We start from the raw sequence: 18,164 nt of genomic DNA, 5'->3' as shown, positions 1-18,164 counted from the left end.
ATGAAATTAGTATTGCAAATGTGTCAATATGAATGCATGAAAAGTAAATTTACTTTATTATTTTCTTCAACGTTAATCATAAAGAAATTGGTACAAACTTTAGTCAAAACTATAAAAACCAAAGTTTAGAATAAAGAAATTTAATCTTGTACTTTTGTTTAATGTTTGAGTTACTTTTAAAATTTATGTAATTAGGGAGAATTTGATAATAATAATTTTTAATGATGTGACATAAGAATAAAAAAATGTAGGAAAGCATAATAATTTTTGAAAAGAAAAACATTTCTCATTTATATAGAGTAATTATTGGAAACTCAAGTAGAAACCATAATGAAATATTAGTATGAATAATATGAATAAATGTTGTTAAATATTATGTTTATAAAAAAAACTCGTTAAAATTCTCTCACACTAACAATATTTTATAGTATTTTGATTATTTTAGAGTATTCACCAGTCTGTAGTTTCCACCCTCGTTTTTTCGCTTGAATTTACTGCTGATGTGCATTTTGTCATTCAGTGCGCAGTTCGCGTAAAAAACTTCTTTGGATTTCTGATTACGTCGCACAAATCCGTCGCAGTCTCAGTCTCAGGTTTTTGTCTCCATCTCCATCTAAATCTGGGCAACGTTTGCTTTTCCGGGTTTTGTTTGTGCAACGTGCAGCTTCTACTTAGTGTGGCAAGCTAAAATGCGACATTTTGAGGTGTACGCAAGAATCACAAATTGTGCCTTAAAGTTGAGCAGTAATTTTGTGCCAAAAGTTGCGAGAAAAGTAAGTAAGAAAAATAAATTCTTAAAGTAACATTTTGTGCACATAAATTGTGGGCACAATGTTAAATATTTTAGAGGAGTTCGCAAGGCAGTAATTTCAACTCCAATGGGGCAAAGTTTTTGCTTTTCATTGCAGTCGGGGGAAGAAAGCTATCTCTACTCTTTTTTTTTCTTTTACTAATAACTCTGGGGAAAAATGTATGTGAGAGGGTTAATAGAAACTTGCTTGTTTTTTGGTAAACTTTGCTTGTTCGGACCACAATAAATTCATTAAATATTTATGGCTGGGATTAAGGCAAAAGCAAGTTTCGAAATTTTAAATACGAACAAAAAATTTTAAGTCTACATCGAAATTACTTAAAAGTAGAAAATTGGATTTATGCTTTGTTCCAGCGCAATTTTCATAATGCTTCTCATGCCCTTTACAATGCTGAATAAATTACTATTCTTCGCATTTCGCCACACTCTCTTTCAGTGGCGGTTGAGTTATGGGGCAACTGCAAGCACTTGAAGCTAATGAAATGCATCACATGTTGAATCTACACTGGGAATTTGCATATTTCGTGCAATTTGTGTGTGTTTACAACACGCGATAAGCCAAAGCAATTTTACTCTATGCATACTTATACCCTGTAAAAACTGCGAAATGGGAAATATTAGTTGATACTATAAATGTAGACTTTTCTCTAAGTCTCAATTGCGATGTTGCGATGTCGTGAGTGTCTTTAGTCGGTCTTTGCCTTATTTTGGGGTCGCACCTGAGCTGCTTCTATGAAATTACCTCGCTGCATATCTCACACACACACACATACACACATGTGTGTATCTATATAAATTCCGCATATTTTGCATGCAAACAAAGCGCTTCAACTTGGCGGGCTGCTGGAGGGGCTTTTAACTGGGCTTTAAGTGCCGCTGCCTTGTTCTCTTGTTCTCCACAGCAGCTGCTGTTGCCAGTACTTTTTTTGTTGCCCTGTTCTTGTTGTTGTTGTTGTGGAAAGCATGTTAAATTTAGCTGCGGCTGCGAAGGCCGCCAAGTGCTGTGCACAACAATACAGTTGTGAAATGAGCTCGAAATTTGCTTATGACGAAGGTCGCCGTAGGCCAACGCACAAAAGTATGCTATAGATTTACAGTGTTGCAGTGCGCACAAAAGTAGGCAACAATTTTGCATGCCTGCTTGCCTGCAGGCAAGAGCGAGAGAGCGAGAGAGAAAGGCGTCAGTAATTATGCGTAAACAAATAAAGTATGCATGAAATCATATTTTTAAGCACAAACTCAAACAAAACGAAACAAGAAGCAAGGAAGTAAAAGGCAAAAGAGGCACACACACACACACACACACACTCTCACATATAGCGAAAAAGTAAGAGAAAGAGAGGATGCGATGTGACATGTGGTTGTCGCACTTTGTTTACACAAACTGAATATGAAATTTATGTCTGCATGGAGTTTCCGCCGCAATGTGAGAGTGTGAAGGCAGATCGGGGGAAAGAGACACAGAGAGAGTTGTACAGAGTTGTTGGGGAAGGATGAAGCGTGGAGAAGTTTGGCGGCTTTGCTGGTGGAAAAGCGTCAGTTAAGCTGCTTGCGGCACGATGTGGGTTCTGTTTATTGTGTTCGATAGCTGCCTAGAATGTTGACGCCATTCGATAAATAATGCTTTTTATAGCGTTCGTTCAGGTGCTTAGATTATGCCTGTCTGTCTGTCTGCATGTGTGTGTGTGTGTTTGTGTGTCTGTCATAAATCAACATTTAAATCGTATTTTGGTTTCCATGCAACAGAAATAGACAAAGTCGAATGTTTCGCAGCCTAACCAAAAAAGGTAAATGACTCTTCTTTGCATGTGTGTGTTTTGCACACTTTTTGTGCTCTCCTTTCATTCAGTTGACAACTGTGTGTGTGTGTGTGCGTGTGTGTGTTTGAATTTAATTAATAGTTCACAAACTTTGTTGCTCTCTGCGTCTGCTCGTAAGTTTTGAGACGGCAGCAACTGTGATTAAGGTCCACAATTTATGAGAGCACAATAATATATCATTATCTGTATGCTGATAAATTGTAACGTGCTTGCAACTGTGTAACTTTGCCATTTAATGTGCCTAGAGATTTATCTACTAGTTTTTTATCTCCCCTTTCATCTCTATCTCTAATGAGAGTTTATAAAAAGGATGAAGGATACTAAGCTGGAAAAGAATTTGACCTTTAACACAAATGTTGTTGCATTACGATAAGGAAATTGGGGAAGTTGAAGTTAAGGGGAAAATAGGTTTATGTGAAAGTTATAAATTAACATATAGTAGATGAAATGAACTAAGTAATAAATGAATTAAGAAATAAATAAATGAGAATAAAACTGCAGTTAAATTAAAATTGTTGCGTTCACTTTTATGTGGAAATTATAAATGAAAAGCTCTTAGAAAATATAACATTTATTACTGACGAATTGAAATGGAAATAATTAAAGCAATCAGAAAGCAAACAATTCTTGGAATGCAAAATTTAATCTATTAATGTTTAATTAAGAAGCAATTATTTCCTTCATTACAACATTAAAACCTTCACTCCTTTTTCTATTCAATTATTGCTGCGCATCCTTTCATATTTAAATTACATTTTTGTTGAACGAAATTCCTTGCACAGCACCTAATCTGTGAATATTTCATTAGTTAGGTCATTGCACTAGAGTCTACTCAATCTCTGTCTCTGTTCATTTACCATTCCCCATTTTAAGCCATGAATTAGCTAAAAGCTAAAAGCAAAATGTTGTCAGTTGGCTGGCAGGAAACACATCCGAATCTGAATCTGAATCCGAATCAGAAATGGCATGCAATGGCAGCCATTGACAATTTCATATAATTTGTCTCTTGCTTCAACGGAAGTGCTGTTAATTTGCAGCCCCAGAGAGCAGTTTACTAAATGAAAGTGGGCACGCATTCATTAAAAGGGGTTAACGAGTTAGTTTTCAATGCTTACACGAAGACAGTGGAACACTCGGCATGTGCTGCTTGGATGCTTGAAGCGTTTCCACAATTTGTTGCAGCTGCTGCTTCAGATTGTTGCAAACTTGCTACAAAGTTTATACGAATTATAATTAAGCAACGTTTGGCTTTTGCTTGCATTGGTAACTAGGTTGATGAGGCTGCTTTTAAAAGTGAATTAAGAGCGATAGGTTAGATTGGTTTTATAATATTTCAAAGGTTTTAAAACTAAGATTAAAACTAAGGAGTTTCTTAAAAATAGTATATAAATAACAGATGTATATTCGTTTTTATTTCGGATGTGGTTTGTTATAAATTTTGCAAAATTTGAAGGGCTCTTCAAACGTAAAAACATTTATCCATCATTTAATTTTATATAGATATATAAAATAAAACAGTTGGTATATATTTGGTATATGTCGTGATATTGTATTGTATTGTTATATAGTGTATGGTTATATAGTGTTATATTTTTAACTAAAATACCGCACTCTCTATGTTTTACTCTCCTTATTTATTTAGATGGATAGATTATATTGGTTTTATAGTATTTCAAAGGTTTTAAAACTTACATTAAAACTATCGTGTTTCTTAAAGATAAAATATTATATAAATAACAGTTGAATATTCGTTTTTATTTCGAATGTGGTTTGTTATAAATTTTGTATAATTTTAAGTGCTCTGCAAAAGTAAAAAAATGATCCATTTTATATAGACATACAAAATATAACATTTGGTATATATTTTTGATTTATTATTTTTGGTATATTTTCAACTAAAATACCGCACTCTTTGTGCTTTCCTTGTTAAATATAAGAATGAATTAAGATGGATAGGTTATATTGATTTTCTAGTATTTCAATGGTTTCAAAACTTAAATAAAACTCAAAACTTTCTTAATTTTGAAAACTTTCTTAAAGATATGATATACACTATACGAAATATTAATTCTAAAGTGGTTCGGAAAATTTTATACAGAAAATTGAAGAGTTCTGAAAACCAGAAAATTTAAAATATAGGGTTTAGTATATTTTAGTATTTGTCGCTATATTAATTTTATATATTTTTACCATAATGCCAAGCTGTTTTTACTCTTCTTGTTAATTATTAAATTAATATTTTTAATAAGGCAATGCTTGTCTTTACGATGCATTAAATTCTGAATATAAAACATTAGGTTAGACAGAATATTTAGTATTTAAAAAGTGTCTACATAAAATACAATTTAAAATACTTTTCGCTCTCTTATTACTAATAATGCTTTATGTGGCATTACAGCTAAACTTAGCTGCTTTTAAATTTCTCTTTTTATGTCTTACCTATTTCTAAATATTGTTGAGAGTAACAATTATTCGGCGCCACAAAGTGAATGCTTTTGTTTTTATGCTCGACGTCGTATTCCATCAACTTGCTGCCGTTTGCTTATTAAAAGCGTCTTACAGTTATGGGCAAAGTTTTCGACAAGTAATTGCGAGTACAGCTGCCAATGATGATGACATCATCAACTGAGCTCAGCGCTACAATCGACATCCGTTTGGCTGCTGCATATTTCATGGCAAAACAACAACAACAACAACAACAACAACAACGATGTCGTTTTCAATAAACGCGACTCAAGTGCAAAACCCCTTTTAACCCTTGCCAAGCGCACACACAAATCTGCTTTGGTTCCTTTTTGTTTTGTTTTTTGGGGCCAAGAATTCTTGTACTGACAGCTGAAATACCTGAACGCCAAATCCATTTTAAAGAGTCGCCTAAAGTTGAAGCAGACTGTTTGACTGGCTATAAATTTTAAACACAATGAGACGGAATCGGCAAAATGGGAATGACTTGGAAACTCGTGCAAAGTGTAAATGTAAATTCCGTGCTTAAGCCAAGCACTTTAAATGTATTCTCAGAATTGTGCTTCAGCCTTCTTCAGCTGCCTTGAATGTCACTCCTTTTGCTGCTGCTGCTGGCTTTTTTTTTGGCGTTAAATAAGCTACTTACGGGATGTGAAAAACCTTTTTCTGGACATTTCTTGCTAATGCGCTCATTATAAATACATGATAAGCAACGTTTTGCCACCGACAACAAAATGAAATGTCATACATAAGGGGCTATGAAAATGTACTTTTACATTCATTTTTTTTTTTTATACACTTTTCCAGAGTCGTTTGCAACCTTTTGCCGCAAGAACGTCATCATAACAACTTTGTTGACTGGCTTTTCTTCTTTTACTTGTTTTCGTTTCGTAGCCTTGTAGCCTTGACTGTCGAACCGAAATCCTAAAAACCTAACCAAACCTAACCCGAAACACAAAAAATGAGTAAAACAGAACCCTTGGCCTTTTGTTTAGGGGCTAAAATACTTTTGCTGCCGCTTTGCTTGCTCGCTTTTTCTCACTTTCTCTCTCTCTCGCCTCTCCAGTTGTACTATGTGTGTGTGTTTTCTTTTCCAAGGTAGAGAGGGAGGTGGAGGCTGTAGGCTTTTCCGGGAAAACCGCAGAGTCATAAGCCCATTAGCCTCGCTGGGCATTGCTTTATGTATCTAGCAAACAGTCTATCATCCCCTCTCCTCTCTCTCACTCTCTCTCTCTTTCTCTTTCTGTGTTGAATCCCTTGCTGTCTTACATGACGTTGCCTTTTGCTCTGCTGATGCGGAAAATGAGCAAGGAAATGGAGACGCCCCTCCGCTCTGCATACCACACAGACATTGGCACAGTTATAGTCAAACACACACACACACACACACACACACACACACACACACAGGTATGCACAACAAGGACAACAAAGTCGACAAGGTCTTGTTAGTTAAATTATGCATAAATGCGGCGTAAGATGGGCAGACGGATAAAGGGGGAGGAGGGGAACTCAGATAAGGGGGGAACACACACACACACACCTGACAACACACAAGTGCAAACACAATAGTTTGTCACTGACGCGTGTGTGCACGACATTGCGTATACGACGCATGTGTTTCAATTCCAAAAAGGAAAAATATATTATCTGTCCCACCAAGCGAGCGAGGCAAACGCAATGTAACTAATGAGAAAGCCAGGAAATGTGCCAAGCAAATAAGCCAAATTCAGATTTAAGTACGACTGCAATGAATAAATAAAACAAATGTATAAATAAATTAAATTGAAATGCATTATGAAAATGACATAAAACAAAATCATAATATAAATAATAATACATTATAATTTAGCTATAAATTCAGAAATCTCTTTTAAATTATATCCAATAAATAAATCAAAAGATATTACTCTTTAATGCCATAACGCATTTGCACATTTTATTCGCAAAGAAATTATCAATAGCTAAAGTAAAGTTTCTTTAAATATATAAAGAATTTCCTCTTAAATTGAGTATTATTTAAATTTCCAAGAAATGAAATACAAATTATAAAAACGTATTTTCAAATTTCCACATAATGAAATATTTCTATGAACCACAATAAAGTAAATAAATTCAAATGCATCAATGCATAGTTCGTATTAAAAGAATTTATTTCGAAATTAAAATAGTAATTTAAATTTATTGAGAAAATTAACAAGAAAGAAAGCGTGCTCGAAAAGTGCGGTATTCATAAGTATACCTCAAAAATATTAAAAACAAGTAAGAAAGTTACAGTCGAGTGTGCTCGACTGTGAGATACCCGCTACCCATTTTGAATAAAAGCGAAATATTGCGGTATTTATTCAAAATATACTACAAATATTCTAAAAATATGCCAAATGGTATATTTGGTATATTGATATAGTACCGCATTCAAAATATACCATAGATGGCACGAAATACCAGATTGTGGGCCAAAGCAACTAAGACCCCTAGTAAGTAGGCTTTTTTGGCCATACAAAAGTATTTCTTTAATAACTTCCACAATTTTTATCTGATCGCAACCAAATTTTTTAGAAATCATAAATACTATAGTTATTATTGTATACACCAAAACTCGGAGCTGTAGCTTACGCTTGTTATTCGATTTTTTTGATTTGCGGGGGCGGAAGTGGGCGTGGCAAAAATTTGAAACAAACTTGATCAGCGTGCAAACATAACAAATGCTGTCGAAAAAAAATTCTAGCCCTATCTCTTATAGTCTCTGAGATCCAGTGTTTCATACGGACAGACGGACAGACGGACAGACACACAGACGGACAGACGGACATGGCTAGATCGTCTCGGCTGTTGACGCTGATCAAGAATATATATACTTTATAGGGTCGGAGATGCCTCCTTCTACCTGTTACATACATTTCCTGCCGGCACAAAATTATAATACCCTTCTACCATATGGATAGCGGATATAAAAATATACCAAATGATATATTTGTTATTAATGCTACTTGCAAAATATACCACATTATCAGATAAATTTATGTTTTGAAATACTTGAAGTATTGTTACTATATTCGAGCAGTAAAATATAAAAGCAAGTTATTTATTAATTCTAATTATACTCAAGCAATAAAATATAAAAAAACGTTGTGCAATTAATTTTACTGCACATATAAATAATTAAAGAATTTTAAATTTTTTTTGCTGCTGCGTGACGCAGCAAAGATATATGATTTAAATACTTTTATGGCAATATTGGGAGCAGCAATCGTTTTGCGGGATTCGCAAGTGCTTAATATAACGCATACGCCGCGTGAAACATGGCGAAATGAAGGCGTTCGTGAGGAAATGCAAAGAAAACAATTCACGCAAGAAATTGAAATGCAAAGCGTGTGCCACAGTCGCCGTCGCCGTCAACGTCACAGACACATTCAGTCTGTACTTTTATCTGTTCCACTTTGCATTGCTGCTTGTGTTTGCTTTTTTTATTTCCCCTTCTTTTCTTTTTTTGGTAAATTCACAAGAAATTATTTATTGGGAGCAGGAGTTTCCTTCTCTGAGCACAAGACGCGTGCGAAGAAAATGTGCAGAAATGAAGGAAAACAAATGGGCAAACGGCTAGAAAGGCTGAAGACTGTGGACTTGAGACTGCAGACAGACAAAACGAAATGAAGGAGACACAAATGCAAACGACAGGGCGCCCCCATTTGTATGCTGCTAAAGGATAAGTGTATTACAATAACAACAACGTTTGTATGCAGACGATTTCAAGTGGGGGAAGTTGGCTATAGTAGAGGCGGGGGAGAGGCAGAAGAAAGCGTCTTCTTTAGTTTTGCGAGCGAGCGCGTGTAAAAGTAAAACGTTGAACATTTTTAATGTCCATCTGCGTGCAGATTAGCATAAAAACTGCTGACTGCCCGTCCCCTATTCCTCTTCATTCTTCGCCCCTATCCAGCACTATCACTACCGCGTTAAGTATACGCACTCGACCCCTGCGATTTTATGGGTTTGCCTGCTGTTGAAATGGATGGCGCGTGCGATGTCGTTATACATCTGTTCGGTGCTTGGCTTCGCTTTAAGCACTCCCGCAATTCTTAAAATAGCTTGATTCTTGTTGTAACCATTTGAGAAGCTTACACGTTTTACGATCCCCAACACTTTGACTAGTTTCCCTCATTGAAGGTGTGAGGGAACATTGCCAAAGGATTCATTTTTATCTCAAACGCAATTGAGTTGTACATTTTATTTTATTTATTTGTTATGCATTAGCTGCTGAATTCGGCAGCATTAAAATATTTAAGTATGCAGTGAATTTCCTGACTAACTTGCTTCAATGCTTTTTGGGACTTGAGTGAGACTTAACTCATCAACTATTATGTTTAACAATGCGTTTTAGTGTTGTTCAAAGATCAAGTTGGTTTCCACTACAGTTCAACAATGTATTACATACACACATTAAATTCAAGTTGTACATATTAACAGTATATTCTATATAAAGAAAAATACTTCAATTACAGTTCTACAAAAATGGTATATTTTGACTGTAATGGTATATTGGGTATAACAAATATATTTTCGGGTATCTTTAAGTATATATTTTTAGGGTATATTGAAGTATATTTTCGGTATATTTGTAATATTTTCGTGTGTCGTTAAGTTTATATATTTTGGGTATATTTAAGAACATTTTCGGTATATACATATATAGTATATATCATGGAATTTTCAGTATATTCACGGTATATTTTCAGTATATTTTCGGAATATTTATGTTGTTAATTTTCTAATGTGTAGCGGGTCTCTCAGTTGTTCTCTTTAGGAATGTATATAATACTCAATTTACTTAACCCAACTAATGATATTTACTTTCTCTTTTTTTCCTTCACAGAATGCGCTCCTTTATTGAGGAGAACGAGAAGAATGATCCGTTGATTAATGCGCCGGATAAAAAGAACAATCCGTGGGCTGAAAAGGGCAAATGTATCATCATGTAATATTATCGTAAACCACAGAAATACCGTAATGATGAGCATCCAACCATCAACAACAACAATAACATAAATAATAATAATGATGATAACAATACTATAAAGACAACAACAACTACTCCAACAGCAGCTACAGCAACATTGTCAACGCGATCAACAACAGCAACAACATGTGCAACAAACAATGCATACCAAAGTAATAATAATAATAATTATAGCTATTTAGAGAGCAGCCATAGAGGTAGCAACCATGTCTCCAACTCCAACTCCAACTCCAACTTCAACTCCAATTCCAATTCAAACTCCAATTCCGATTCAAACTTCAATTTCGATTGCAATGCGAGTGATCTCGATCATGTGACGCCGTCGGTTGAGTTGCAGCAGCAACAACAGCAGCACTACAACAACAACTATTACTACTATTACAACTACAACCTGAGCTATGCCCCGCCCCCGGCAACAGCACCGCTCGAGTGTCGTCTGCTCGGTGGCCCAAAGGGGCGACTCCAACAGCTGAAGCGTCGCACACGCCACGAACTTCAACAGTGGCCGCTGCTCATGCAGCTGGTTGTGCTCGTCCTTTGGCTGCACGGCAAGTTCTGGCAGATCGTACGTGAACAGATCCTGATGCACAGAAGGCGATGGTAATGGTAATCTTGGGGAATGAAGTAAGGACGATCGAGTGATGGGACAGTAAGAAATCAGAATCAGAATCCTCTATGCTTAAGTTTTACAATTATGCCACACTTTCTTCAAAACTTAAATAAATAATAACCATAAATAAGCTGTGCATAGTCTAAATGAACCACAACAAAAAAGAAACTACAACAACAACAACAACTACAGCCACATCAACAACGAGTGCTCATCGAGTATTCGCTCGTATTTGTACTCGTCTCATCGAACATACTCTCGTTGTCGCTGTCGTCTCGTTACTGTCTGTCTCTCTCTCTCTCTTTAATCGTTATCGTTATCGCTCTCGCTCTCGTCGTTTATCTACTTGTCGCTTGTGTTTTGAATCGTTCATCTCTCTACGTTTTTTTCTAGCTATCGTATCGTATTGTAGTTGTTATTGCTCTTTCAGTTCAAGCATGCCGTACATTGTTTCTTTTCCTTTAACATCATCGTCATCATCATTGCCATCATCGTCATCATCACCATGAAATCCCTCCCATTCTACACTAGTCGACAGCGCTAACAAAACCAACCAAAAAAAAAAACTTAAACAGCTCATATCAATACAAAATCCTACATGTTGAGCCTCGATAAATGTAACCCACCCATCATGTTTAGTCAGGAAACGACAAACAAACCAAAACAAAAACCGAAAAGCTAAAATCCAAAACTGTTTGCCATAATAAATAGATTGTTTTTTTTTATCGTACTTAAATCCTAAATTGTTTTTTGGCCATTCATTGTGTGCTAAATATGGGAATGAAACAAACGATCTTGCTGTTTCATTGCCAATATTTCTACCTTTGTCTGGCCTGCAAAATCAACTAAATTTTTTTTGTAATAAGTTTTTGACTTGATCAAGCTACACGAATGAAAGAAACAACAGAAATATACATTCCCAGTCGTGCTTAAAGTTTGCCAAAGAAAACCATTTTTTAAGTATTTTGAGATAAGTTTTTTGCTTGAGATGCTGTTAAATAAAAAATAATGATATATAGACCCTCCTAAATAAATTTAGTTCCCAAAAAACCACGATTATTTTATGAACTTAGCAGATGAGAGAAGAAAAAATTGCAAATTGAGAACGATGCGTGTTTTGTGAAAATGCAAAATGCAAAATGCAAATCGATAGACACACTTTTATGTATGGTTTTCTATTCAAGAAACAAGAAAATATTATAAATGATAACTTATATATATATACATATATACTATATAGAGATATGAATATGATTTTATATACAATATACATATATAACATATGTTTAGAGAAACAATGAAACAAACAAACTATTTAAAAAGGCAGACGCTGTAGTTACTCGATGATAATATACGTATTTATTTAGTTTTAAAGCTATGTTTATTACCATTACCTAGTGAGATTATATTATTATATACGCAGAACACAACAACAACAACAAAAACAACAACAGATACAAATGACACTCAAACTACACTTGAAACCGTAGATGAAGATGAAGATGTCGAATACAGTAACTATTAATGTAGTGCGATTAAAAAAGAAGATGATCTACATAAATGTAGTGATGATAAATAGTTGAACCCAGCTTAGAATAATTTAGCGAAACAGTCGATAGATAAAACTGCAAAATGGACTTGAGGAACCATTGAATATTATATTATATTAAACGCTTAATATCGAAATCTGTTCAAACACAACAGAAAAAGAAGCAGACTAAACGATGAAATGAGTTTACGTTTAATAAAATGTTAAGTTATAGACAAATATTTGATTTCAATTTCGAATTAGTCTTATAATTTTAGGCAGATAATTAAAAGACAACAAAACACACGACACAACCACAACCACAGACACAAACACAACACACACCCAAAACACTCGTCAAAAAATGAGGTTACCAAAATACAGACGAAGAAGTAAAATACAAAACGAACACAATGTATGAGATTAAAGATAAATACTCGAAATATAACCGCAACTGTAGTAAACAAAAGTACATAAAAAGCGAGCACATTTCAACCCACAAAGTAGACAAAAAGAAAATTGATAACAATATTGATAAGTCGCGCAACAAAATAAGAAAACAAATAGCATTATGATAATTAGAGCAAGTTGATTGAGAAAGTAGCAGCAATACAAAAGTATTACGGGCAACGTGGAACGAATGAGAGTGGAACTGTGCAAAATTGGAGCAGAGCCATAGTGAGGAAGTAGTAAGCAATTACAAAGTTGAAACGCATGAAATGGAACGCAGTTTGGCGTCGAAAGCACAAAGTAGCAGCCAGCTACAATCAACCAAGCTAAAGCGAATGGCTCAACGAGTTAAACAGGCTGCACTCTGCAATCTACAAAGCAAACAAAACCAACACAAGAAAATAAAACTAATTAAGGTATTGGTGGTTACAAAATACGAACGAAAAAACAAACAACAAAGAATATAAAACAATTATATTAAATGGAATGATAGGATAGGAAGAAGTTTAATCAAAATGCGAGGAAAGTCGACATTGCGAACAAACGCGCGCAGTGCCGATTTTCACAGACACGCGGGGAACGCTTGGCATGTGGAACACGCAGCGTTGCCAAACATCACACTGCGTGTGTGTTCCAAATGTCAGATTGTGCCAAAGTGTCTGTGTGTGGTAAACAGTTGAAATCAAAGCAGCAAAGTTCAAGCTAAATTAGAAATGTACTCAGTAAGCGTAGGCGTCAGTCACTTCAGGCACTTCAATTGTGCCCCAACGTGCGTCTAGTCAACGAAAGCTCTTTCGTGGATTTCCCCAAAGATTTTCCAAAAAAAAAACACACAAACATATTTGGCTCCATGATTGTTCAAGAGCGCATTAAGCACGCCAAGTAGCCTCAGCTCCACTCCCGGCACGGAGTCCGGGATGCTGGAGACGGGGGCAAAAGGGGTGTGAGGGTGCCACGAAAATTGAACAATTTGTGGATCTAGAGAATTGAGAAGTCTCCCCACAATAATGCAATGTCATACTTTTCTCTGGCGATTTTTGACTAGACTCACGCTGTGGCATAAGGTTTGCTCAAAGTACGCACGCACTTTTTAAATATATTTAATCGAATATCGAATATATATTAAACGTTAATTCAAATTCATTTTCTAAATACGCGTAGTCTCAAAATAAATTACAGAAAAAAACATTAATGTTGAGGGTCATATGAAATGGAGAGGTAAATAAATATATACGAAACGAAACGAAATGAAGGAAAGAAAGAAGCGAAAATTTAGTGATTTTTCCAAACGTTCTTAAATATGAATAAATATATGAATAAACAAGTTTGTAACTGTTAAAATTAAAAGTAATACATTTAATTATTAAATATAATCGTATATAATTATATATTTATTCAAATAGAAGTCAAAACAAGTTATTAACATGTCATTAACACTCATTCAAAAGTTGATGAAGAAATGCGCATGTTAAAGCCAATCTCAATTAATCTAGTTCTTAAGTCAGCTTGAAGAGCGAAGAAGATGGAAAAGAAGAGGAGAAGAGGATGGAAAGAAGAAGAAGAAGAGGTTACCGCTGGCACAGTGTTGGAAAACGACAACTTATACAACTCATCGCTGTCTGTCAGCATGTGCCAAAAGAAAAAAGTTGGTGAGAAAGCGAAAATATTTATATTGAAATCAAATCTCTAGTTCGTAAGTTGATGTTAAAGTTCATTCCAAGCGTTTAAACTCAATAAACAAAATATACTATATATAAATACATACATATATTATACATATACATATATATAGAACAAAATATTACTACGTGTATTGCTTATATGTGTGTAAAAGTTAAAAAAAAAACAACAAATTATTGTTACAATTTAGGTTATTAAGTGACGTTAACTATTAAGATATATGGATATATAGATTATTATTTAATTTTAGAAATATGATTGATTCTTAAACTTGTCGAGAAATGCGAACTCTTAAGACAAAAAAACAACAACAACAACAAACAAACTCACGGTGCCGCACAACATCAAAGGCTTAAACCAGAAACCAAAAAATAATTAAAAAAGCAAACAAAACAATTATAATTTAGAACGAATAACAACTTAAAACATAATGCAAAATCTAGTTAGTAAGTGAATTTTAATGCAGAAAACAAACTATACCGAAAAGAAAGTCAAAAACATTACGAAAAACAAACTTATTAAACCATGATATAATAACATGTATTTAGCTGTTAAACAACAACTATTTAACAACAACCAAAAAAACAAATTTTAAAAACAAAACAAGAAGGCAAACAACAAACAAAAACACAAAACCAAACAGAACAAAAACAATGCATAAGTATGATTATCATTAAAGGAACTTCTCTAAATAAAAGTAAACTTTGAAAATCCTTAGCGGAGAAAAACTACCCTCTCTATAAAAGAAAAACAGAAAAACTAACAAAAAAAAAAAAACAAAAATGTTGCTTGTGTTTTATTTTTGAACCATCCAACTACGAATTTTCCCTATGCCTATAACCCGAGATAAAACCTTTTGGTTTGGCTGCTTTCCATTTCCCCCTTCTCAGTATGGTAATGATGATGATGCTGCTAAATTATGCTTTTTACATTCGTATTTATTTAGATTCTGCTGACGCTTTTTGTTTCATATAATTTACATGTATATTTGATATTATTTCATTTAACTCTAACACTTGACTGTTACTTATGTAAATTGGCAAGTTGGAAATGCTTTTTCATTCCTTGCTTGTCATCTTTGCTTCGGGCGACAGTAAGTATTAGATAAAGCAAAAGACTTTTGGTAACAGTCTTTTGTCATACTCTGCGTATGCGTAATGTCTATATTCGATGTTAAATTTACAGCATTTAAATACCAAATAATTCAAGTGATGGAGTACTATTCACATCAAGTCACCTGTCAATACGTAATGACATTAGTTTGCGCTTAGTTTCTGCAGCAATTAAGAGAACAAAAGGACCAACTATAACTAATTTAATTAAACTAGTCTGCGACTCACAACTTTATTTCTAAAGCTCCAGTATCTGGTGTAGATTTTATATGTACATCGCCGACCCTTCTTTCTATTGTTAGCCGAGGCACAGCAATTGAAAGTCAGCGAACTGTGCAAATGACTTGGCTTACAGTTGAAAGCGATTGGAAAATTGTAATGGAAATGCTTTCAAATTGAAAATGTCATTGTTCTAACTATTGAGTTCGCAATAAAATTGAATGTGACGATAAAATAAATCCATACAACTTGACTGTTGGCATATTTATCTCTATTTTGCAGCAGGTTTTTCTCTGTCGATGTTGGCTATTAAGCTGTTAGCAAAAGCATGCTAGCCTGGGCAACAAAATCAGTAAGAAATTGAAAGTGTATATGTTAAAACAAGTTCATGAGTGAGAAAAAATGTTCGACAGAAATATCAATAACAAACTTAACAAGCTTAAGAAAGCTATAGTCGAGAGTGCTCGATGTTGAGATTCCTGCCACCCATTTTGAATAAAAGCAAAACAGTGCGGTATTAATTTTAAAATATATATTATTGCACTTAATACTAAAAATACACCAACGGGTATATTTGGTTTATTGATATACATGTAGTACTAAATTTTCCTAACAGTGCGGTATTCTTTTTAATATACATATACCGAATTGATATACAGCAAAAATACTAAAAATATACCAAACGATACATTTGGTATATCAATATATCATTACATTTGCCAAACAATGCGGTATTATTTTTAAAACATGCAGAATTAATATAGCAAAAACACTAAAACTATGCGAAAGTTTATATTTGGTATTTCAATATAGTACTACATTCACATTATGCTCAAAATATACCAGATTGCCAGCCAAGACCTGAATTTCCCCATATAAAGAAATTCTTAAATAACTTCTAAATTTTCTATCTGATCGCAACCAAATTTTTGAAGAATCATAATATAAATACTATTATTATTCTTGACTGCACCAAAAGAATTAAAGTAGAGTAAATACAAATTCAAAATAATCAATTGATTTCAGAAATAAAATTAAAAGCAAACTTTCAAAGCAACTTCACAGCCATACGATGTCTTTACTTCAAGGTTTTCCTTTCTTAAAGCAATTCAGCTCACACTTAAATACCCAAAAGTCACAGAGATAAGATAGAGAGGCATATAAAAATGTTCAGCGCGTTGAATTTACATGGCAATTACCACAGCGCAGCATTAATGAGACCCAGGTGACCGATTCTCGAACAGGGAAACGCAACACAGGCAGTTGAAAGCAGCTGAATTATACGTCCAACCCATGAAATGAGCAGAGGCAGTTAGACTTGGGTTCTCTCAAGCATGTGTGTGTGTGTGTTTACGATGTGAGCCAACGGAAATGGCCAAATTACCATGAAACATTATAAAAAGGCAAGGCGAATGCTAAGGACGACTTTTACCATAATGTAAAAGGGAGCGTGTGTTTAGCTTTCATAAGCTATGGCATTTGTCAGCAGTCAGTTGAGATAGCGAGAGTATCGTAAGTTATTGCAACTCATCAAGTATTCATTCATTCATTCGATGAGTAGATTGATTGAGTTGCTCTGTCGTTGGAACTCAGCTGGTGGTCGAAGCTTAAGTATGTCCCTATGTGGTCGAATTGAGTCTGAAGTGTGAAAGAGGCGTGAAAAATTTGATACGCCTGTTGGTAAGTGATAAAAAGCAGTAAGATTATCCAGATTTTTGTCATTGATATCTTGATCAATAAAGGTCTTCAGAAGTCTCGAGGTGAACTCGGCGAATCCTGTGACAATACTCACAAAATGTACCTAGCAACGTATCAAGAGATGAGCGTTCGTGTGTGGAGCCCAAAAGTTGAAGGAGGGAATCTCTTTTTACTTCAAGGAACTTCCTTGGGTACTTCAGAACAAATTTCTATCTTTAACAGTGACATGATAATGGCATTGCCAGGAGTAGATACAATTAAATTAAAACCTTTTTCTAAATGTAAAGACAGATGAATATTTCATATTAAAACTAATAATAAAAAATAATTAAATAAATTCACTGTGATGTTTTCATAAAGAATATGTTAATATGTTATAGGAATAAAGATAAAAGCACAAGATAAGTAAGACTAGTATTATTTCAGAAACAATTGCAAGGGTAAACGAATCAATATCTCGACCATAAGCTGTCACGACTTTCAAAAGACACATTGCTACAATCGTAAGGACCAACTGAATCAATCTAATGATTCAACTTTTGTAATTGTAAACAGAAGAAATTGCAGAATCCAAGACAATTCGAAAGTTAAAAGGGGATTATAATCCTCACTATTATGCTTCTCTTAAAGCATGGCTTGCAAATATCAAACAATATATGAAAGAAGTATGACCAATTTTCTAAATAAAAAAAAAGTTGTTGTATCTTGGCTGTTTGAAGGATATTTTTGCCAAACAATATTACAGTCGCTATAAAAGTG

General features: G+C 34.4%; 2 protein-coding genes across 3 annotated transcripts in view; both read left to right on the top strand.

Moving 5' to 3' along the window:
• Positions 1-10,096, top strand: part of LOC132783606 (guanine nucleotide-binding protein subunit gamma-e) — a 78,013-nt gene extending 67,917 nt beyond the window's left edge. For both annotated transcript variants that reach the window (XM_060788877.1, XM_060788876.1), the window contains one exon: positions 9,965-10,096. In XM_060788877.1, coding sequence (XP_060644860.1) covers positions 9,965-10,070 — 106 coding nt within the window. In that variant the 3' untranslated portion in view covers positions 10,071-10,096. The remainder of the gene's footprint in view (positions 1-9,964) is intronic.
• On the top strand, positions 10,071-10,848 carry LOC132785882 (GATA zinc finger domain-containing protein 12-like; the record flags this gene model as incomplete). The annotated part of the gene is made up of 1 exon (XM_060792186.1): positions 10,071-10,848. A coding segment is annotated over one exon (642 nt), but the record flags the coding sequence as incomplete, so codon positions are not given.
• Between the last annotated feature and the right edge of the window lie 7,316 nt (positions 10,849-18,164).

The sequence above is a fragment of the Drosophila nasuta genome, chromosome 2L (assembly GCF_023558535.2).
Source record: "Drosophila nasuta strain 15112-1781.00 chromosome 2L, ASM2355853v1, whole genome shotgun sequence".
In the NCBI taxonomy this organism is placed as follows: Eukaryota; Metazoa; Arthropoda; class Insecta; order Diptera; family Drosophilidae; genus Drosophila; species Drosophila nasuta.
Note: the sequence above shows the minus strand (reverse complement) of the source record. Positions and strands in the feature narration are given on the sequence as shown.